This window comes from Argentina silus (assembly GCF_951799395.1).
Source record: "Argentina silus genome assembly, chromosome: 12".
NCBI lineage: Eukaryota > Metazoa > Chordata > Actinopteri > Argentiniformes > Argentinidae > Argentina > Argentina silus.
The window spans coordinates 15,837,716-15,845,215 of record NC_139666.1 but is presented as its reverse complement, the minus strand read 5'-3'; the positions used below and the strand labels follow the sequence as shown (position 1 = coordinate 15,845,215).

At 47.0% G+C, this 7,500-nt stretch overlaps 1 protein-coding gene across 1 annotated transcript in view; it reads left to right on the top strand.

Moving 5' to 3' along the window:
- Positions 1 to 3,113: 3,113 nt before the first annotated feature.
- Positions 3,114 to 7,500, top strand: part of ccdc80 (coiled-coil domain containing 80) — a gene marked incomplete at its 3' end in the record, with an annotated part of 11,280 nt that continues 6,893 nt past the window's right edge. Inside the window, exons 1-5 of the mRNA XM_083682246.1 lie at positions 3,114 to 4,506; positions 4,909 to 5,118; positions 5,332 to 5,906; positions 6,251 to 6,622; positions 7,218 to 7,374. Of these exons, the coding sequence (XP_083538372.1) occupies positions 3,825 to 4,506; positions 4,909 to 5,118; positions 5,332 to 5,906; positions 6,251 to 6,622; positions 7,218 to 7,374 (1,996 nt within the window). The 5' untranslated portion in view covers positions 3,114 to 3,824. The remainder of the gene's footprint in view (positions 4,507 to 4,908; positions 5,119 to 5,331; positions 5,907 to 6,250; positions 6,623 to 7,217; positions 7,375 to 7,500) is intronic.

The window sequence follows — 7,500 nt, the reverse complement described above, 5'->3', positions numbered from 1 at the left end:
CTCAGACATACACAGTGTGTATACAGTACCTCCCTATACGTTGTCATAACAGTACCAAGTAAACAGTTAATGCTCAGCTTTGACCACATCCCCTGAACCATAACGATGTTAAAGTGAGGTATGTAGGAAATGCCCATGCACTCATGCAAGTCTGCCCAGCTTAACAGTTTTATAGAGGATATGAAAGGAGACTATCACTATCCTGATTCCTGACACACGGTTTTACTTGCAAGCATTAAATCTGAGCAAGATGCTGGTATGTCGGTGCACACATACACACACACACACATCTCTACACACATCTCTCGAGCAGAACATGAGAAGCACAGATGACTGGGAGATTTATGGGCTTTGTCAGATAGAGGGAACAGTCTGATTTGAACACAGGCTCTGTGGTAAAGAGAAGCCAGCAATCTGAACCAAAATAGAGAATAAATTACGTAAAATGAATGACATACGAGAGAACACCGATGAAGAGGCAAAGGAAAGTCAAAGGGAGTTAGTAATATGATAAATGATGTAAGATTTATCTTATTTTTCCCATATAAAAACACACACACACACACACACACACACACACACACACACACACACACACACACACTGTGAGTCACCCTCAGAGAGAGCTTGGGAAAGGCTAGTCAGGCTCAGTCCCAGTCAGGACAATAGGGGTGTTACGTCTGCTTGACCCCAGATGCACTCTAAACTCTGGTGACCTAGAAGTGAGGGATAGGGGATATCCTCTCTCGTCTGGTCCTCAGTAGCCCTGGACTAGAGAGACCAAGCCATACACTCCACCATCTGTTGTGTGTAGGGCTTGTGGGACTGAGCAAATCTTTCATTTACTTCATGTGTGCACTGTGAGTCAGTCAATGCATGTGTCCTAAACCTCTGCCCAAGCCCTTGATTTATCTGCTTCCTGCACACAGTCGTCCGTGTGTGGATATGTGTGTGTATGTACACATATATGTGCCTGAGTAATAAAGGTCTGTAATAAGGGCCTTTGCGGATGGAAATAAAACACATGGTTCAGCTGGAGTCGTGCAAATCGTTTCAATGTAGGATTCAAAGTGTGCTCTTTAGTGGCCTGAAAAATCCCTGTGTTTCTGCATGTGGACTGTAATTACAGTGTAAGACATAGAGGGCTCTACTGATGGTCTCTGGATGCTCAAGCTGGTTCTGATCTGACCTTGTAGTCAGAAAGGAGGCAGGGTTAGGGTTAGGCAGGGAAAGGCTGTAGACTAATTGATTTCAACAGCCCAGCCCAGCACAGCCTCGCCCTCATTGCACTGCAGAACACAGCTCAGCACAGTCAAACTAACTGTTCATGATGTAGACATCTGATCATATACTGTAAGGCTTTGATCTCATCTCTCAGTAGTTCTTATCTGAAGACATCAGGAGAAACACTGGATGTTGGGGAACCCTTATCATCATGCCAGGCAAACGTTAGTATTTAGTATTAGTGTCAGGGGAACTTACATGTGATTCTCATTATCTACTGACTGTGAAGCATCCATTGTTTCCAGACTCCCTCAAAAGACTTCCTCGAAAACAATCATGGGGTTTTCCCCACCAATAACAGTATGGCTGACGTTCTCTCATCCCTCTCAGTGGTTATAAAGTTGAGTTGAGTCCCAGGTTTCGTCCTCTGATAATTGCGTATGTGTGTGTGAGTGTGTGTAGGGTCAGAGCAGTCTGATTGGGGTGCACAGGGCTGGGCTGGCCCATGCATGGCTGATGGTCCTTTAGGAACATTTTAATTAGTTTAGCATCAATGGAAAACACTGGCCAGGAATTTTCATTATTTCCAGCTGCTCCTCAATATCCCTGACAAAAAAGGTAACAGGTTCTTAGATATAAAACCCAAACCTACACCCCTCCAAGACAGCGCACAGCTCCCAATGAACAGTATTGGTGGGAAATTCATAATGTGGGGGGGGGGGGGGGGGGGGGGGGGGGGGTTGTGGCTGAGAAAAGCCATGGTACTTTGTGCTTAAGCATACAATGTAACAATGTGGACATGTAATAAATCAGGAGATGTTCCTAAAAGATACTCTTCTGGTTTCCACGTATACAGTACTTTTTGTGCTGTAGTTCCCTTTCGTAGCATTATGATGGCGATGCACAGAGAGGTCCGTTTTACTGAATGCGGAGGCAGTAGAGTGTTTGGGCTGGGTACTGTAAGTGCCAGTGCATTGGGAGAGGTCACGGCTCAGGTCCAGTCCAGTGTGGTTTGCTGACAAGAGGGTCCAGGACAAGGAGCCAGTGCAAGTTAGAGGAGGCCAAACTAGGTTCCACATGCAGACTCACAGACTCAGTGCACTGGGATGGGCTGTTGGAAGTCTGTCGTGAGCTAGGATTATATCAAATGGGTTAAATTGTATTTATGTTATGTTGGTTGTAGCATAATGATTTAATAATTGCATCCTGTTAGTTTGAGTGTACAGTAGGCTACACACGGTTTAGAGGGAAGTAGATGACTGCCAACATCCCACAATCTAAGTGTATAGCACAGCTCTCAGTTCTGTTCTTAATGATCCATGTCCATCTAGCTTCAAATGCACCAGTTCATTCGCCTCTCTTGGATGAGGTACGGGAAAGCATGTCTATTTTGGAATATATCAAAGGCAATGGTAATTGGGCAAGGAGAGGGGGGCATTAGGAGGCGTTTTCTCCTTGGAGTTTATGGGAGGAACTTGACTTTCAGCTTTGCTATGGTCATTTCTCTTCCCAGGGAGTTCTCTCCAGCCGGGTTGCCAGTTGCAATAAATGTTTTGGTTAACATGTATCATAAAATATAACTTCATTCATGTGCTGAATTGTACGCTTTGATTTTTAAAAGGTGATGCTGTAGTCTTCTGACTTCATTGACTATCAACTATTTCGCTTGCGTCCTTCCAGAAAGCGTTTCCCAAATGAGTGAGAAAAAAAAATAGATTTCCAGTAAAGGGTGGATTTTAGTCTCAACTGGCAACCGACTGTCCAGGGGCTGGTCGTGGGTCGCAAGCGCCAGTGAGGAGAGTCCAGAGGCTGAAGTTGATGTGGACATTTCTGGGATAGCTTCCAGAACTCGGGTCGGGCAACGAGAGCAAGCAGACGGGGAAGGGAAGCGCGTTATACAGCCACTTTGTGCAGTTTCCTGCTGAATCCGGACGCAGCCTGCGCAAAGTGTTTTGCCTTTCTCCTGGATAGATGGAAAAGCCTCACTTTTACGGAACAAAGCGAGCTAATTGTCCAATGGAAATAAATAACGGACGTAGTAATAATACGGATCTTTGTGTTGAGGGAATTTACAATAGGCTTAACGTGGCTGAACGCGTGGATTTATAACTGACCAGTATACTTAGAAGTAATGGAGTGATATGAAACTTTCCCATCAATTGCCTTGCATTACATTTTCTCAGGACATATAGTGTGTTGAATCTTTGGATGCCACGAAAAGTGAAGATGGAAGTTTGGATGAACGATTTATAAATATCCGGATTATTTTGGGGAATAGAGCTGACAACGTCAATGAGTCACTGCTTTTGGTTGATTCAAATAGTTTCCTACCTCTAGAGTTGAGTTTCATGACAGTGTTAATGTGGTTGTCAGTTTGACACGGACAGTGGGGTTCTGGGTTACTGGGTGTTCCGCTGCGAAAAGTAAAGGTATGCTCTGAAACACAACACAAAACGTGTCTCTTGCACTCGATTCTTATCACCTGGACTTTATTTATTGTATACAAATAAATGCACTAAAGACGCACAAAGACCCATGTCCATAACTGGATTTTTCTCTCTCTCATTTGGAGTGTTTACTTAAACTGACATCCCACCAAAATGCGAGGAGCGTTTGTCCTGGGTCTGGCCCTCCTGGGCCTGCTAGCGTGGGCAGGTGATGCAGACAAACAGGCGCACCTCAGACGGATGCCCTTACGCCGGCGCACCAGACTCGGGCGCCTGCAGCCGGGCGCAGCGGGCAGAGAGCGCACTGTCGCCGGTGTCCGCCCTGGCTCTGCCTCGGTGCCCTCTGGACTCATCGCCAGGCGAGGGGAGGCCATGCAGTCTGACCAGAGCACTGGTAACCCCACTAGGACCGGGGCTGGGCAAGGAGGGAGAGTGGCAGGGGCAAGAATGAGGGCAGCTGGGCAGGCTGGTCGCCCACTCCAGCCTGGCATGCTTCAGGATGAAGGCACTCCCGGGGCAAGGGCTAGACTTTCCCGGATGCCAAGCAGCGCTGGCTCACCTAACTTGTTGGCGAGCTTCGCGGGAAAAAACCGTGTCTTGGTGATCTCGGCGCCTCACGACTCCGACGGTTACTACCGGCTGATGATGTCACTGCTGAAACCTGACGTGTACTGCGAGCTGGCGGAGCGGCACGTGCAACAGATCGTAATGTTCCACCAGGAAGGGGAGATGGGGGGGAAGGTGAGGAGGATCACCACCGAGGGCAAGGTGATGGAGGAGCCACTGGACACAGCCCTGATACCCCGCCTCATGACCTTCCTCAAGTTGGAGAAAGGTAACCTAGAGTATAGCTCTGGGGAGAAGTTGCCTGTAGACACAGATCTAGGATCATCTTCCCCTCTCCCAATACTATCCATATGCAGTGAGGGTAATAGGTCAAACTGAAAAGATCGGAGTCTATGGGTCAACTTGATCATCATCCCTGTGTAGCCTCCCTGTATAAATTAAATGTGTATTTAGGCATCTGTTCTGGACCTACACCACAGGTGGTAGCACACTCATATCTTTGGTGGGGTGTTTGTTTTGTATTAGAGGCTACAGCAGGTGCTACAAGTTTATCTTTGTTCTGCATGTTCTAGGCTATACTTTGACAAAGCTGTTAAAAAAATAATTTCCTAATTGAAAGTGAATGAAATCTGAACTGTAGACAGTGACATGTGCCAACTGCTCTCTACAGGGAAGTTTGGGATGGTTCTCCTGAGGAAGACCCTGCAGGTGGAGGAGAGGTACCCATACCCTGTGAGGTTGGAGGCCGTGTATGAGGTGATCGACCAGGCGCCCGTGCGTAAGATGGAGAAGATGAGGCAGAAGGGCTTTGTCCAGAAGTGTAAAGGGGCGGGAGTGGAGGGCCAGGTGGAGGAGGGGGCCAGCAACTCAGGGACAACTGGTGAGACACATCAACCTCTAACATGGTTCACAATGGAAAAAGCATCACACCTCTTCTTCAGAGGCTGTCATTTGTTTTGATGGAAATCATTTAGACAGATGGGCACTCTCATATAACACCAACAGCTTGATGCTCTATACCGTAACACAATGCATGGGGATAGTTGATGCTAATGAGTCTAGTGTGTGTTGTTCACATTCTCTTTTTCGACAGGTGTACAGGTAGACACACCCATAGAGAGGCGGCCAGACAAGAAGGAGGTGATGAGGAAGCCATTCAGGAGACCCACACAGGCTACTACAACGACTGTCGCTACAACAACAACGACAACAACAACAAGGCCAACAACAACTACCACAACAAGACCCACTACAACCACAACGCGGGCCACAACAACCACAACGCGAGCCACAACCACCACAACTCGAGCGACGACAACTACAACAAAGCCTACAACGACCACAACAAGAAGAACCACAACCACCACAACAAAACGACCTACAACCAGCCGACCAACAACCACCACCACAACTCAGAGGCCGACCAAAGCCCAGACGACAGCTCACTGGTTGCCAGCCCCAAGGACCACAGCAGAACCCATCTACTATAACCGTAGAGACAAGGAGAGGGACAGGGACAGATACCCACCCAAAACCACCCCCTCAGGGGATAACCGCACTGACAAGGATGGCAGAGACCCCAACAATCGCAGGCAGGCAGGAGTGGTGCCCACCCCACACAAACCCACCAAGGCCAAGCCTACCAAGAGGAAGAATGGAGGAGGAAAGGTATTTACACTATACAATGTAGTTTTAGAGCAGAGCCTTATATAGCAGCCTAGCCCTACTGTACGATGCTCTGGTCAAAGGTAGTACAGTAGACTGGAAATAAGGTTGTCATTTTAGCTTTGTCTTTATTATGTTCATGTTGAGATTAAATGTTGCAATCTGTTCCATCTATTGTATTAGCTGGTCCAATCTGATGTTCCCTTTGGGGATGGATACAAAATACAGTCATATACTGTATGTCTACAGAACTGTGGATGATCCACACTCAAACAATACTATTAAAAAAACATAGCACTTCATATCAGTTTTTCAATCAATAAAGTACTGTGTTATCTTGAGTTAAGGTGCTGAGTAATGAGTATGAGGACAAGTACGAGGTGAGCAGGCCAACCGCCAGCGAACCTGAGGAGACAGAGGTCAACACAGAGGTCAACACAGAGGTCAGCCCAGCCAAGAGGGGCAAGGGCAAACACGACAAGAGCGACAAGAAGAAGAAAAAGAACGACAAACCGCTCAAGGCTGCCAAAAGAGAGAAAGCTGAGAGGCGTGGGGGGAAGGCAGGAAAGGAGGGGAAGAGTAACGGAAAGAAAAGCGGAAAGAAGGTGTCAAAGCACCATGAGAAAGAGGAGTATCAGAAGCCCACCAAGAAGCCTCCCCCACCTAAAGGATCCCTGGCCTCCTTCCTGGACTACTTTGAGAACAGGAGACGGCTGGTGGTAAGCACCACATACTGTATGACTTATTCTTTTCATATTGGTACTCAACTTTCTTTATGCAGTGTATTCATATTTACCCCTACTATTTGTAATGATACTGTGTTCTATTCACTTTTTATTCATACCGTAGGCTGTCATTGCCATTATTGTCTGTTACCACACAGTAGGGACATATAGTCACATCCATATTCATTAAGTACACAGCGCTGACATAACCACATGACTGGACTGCATGGCAGTGTTGTAACAGACAGTATGGCGGTGTTTTGCAGCCTGTCTAGAGTCTTATCATAGCAGTGCCGTGGGCGGGGTGGGAAAACACAGCCCTATCCTCTCCCTGCTGCTTAATGTAAACACAACCTCCATAGCGCAGTGAGAGAGAGACAGAGAAAGAGAGAGAGAGAGAGAGAAAGAGAGCAAGAGAGAGAGAGAATGTTTTTCATTTATGCAATTCAACAGTGAGTGTGAATGTAGCTAACCCTCTTCTCTCTCACTCTCTCTCTCTCTGTCTCTGTCTCTCTCTGTCTCTATCTCTCTCTCTCTCTCTCTCTCTCTCTTTCTCTCTCTCTCTCTCTCTCTCTCTCCCTCCTTCCAGATCATCACCTCTCCCAGTGAGGAGAACAGTATGTATGTCCAACAGAGGGATGAGTATCTGGAGAGTGTGTGTGAGATGGCTATAAGGAAGGTCTCCATCATCACCATCATTGGCTCCCTCACCAACTCTACCATGAAGATCGACCACTACCAGCTGGGTACGTATAGGATAGGAGTACATACTATCCTCTTCTAGAGTGGTTCCTCTCAAGGTTTCCTTATTCAGCTGTGGCTGTCATTCATTAGCAAAATATCCCCTATCGTGACAGAGCTTATTCGCTCTG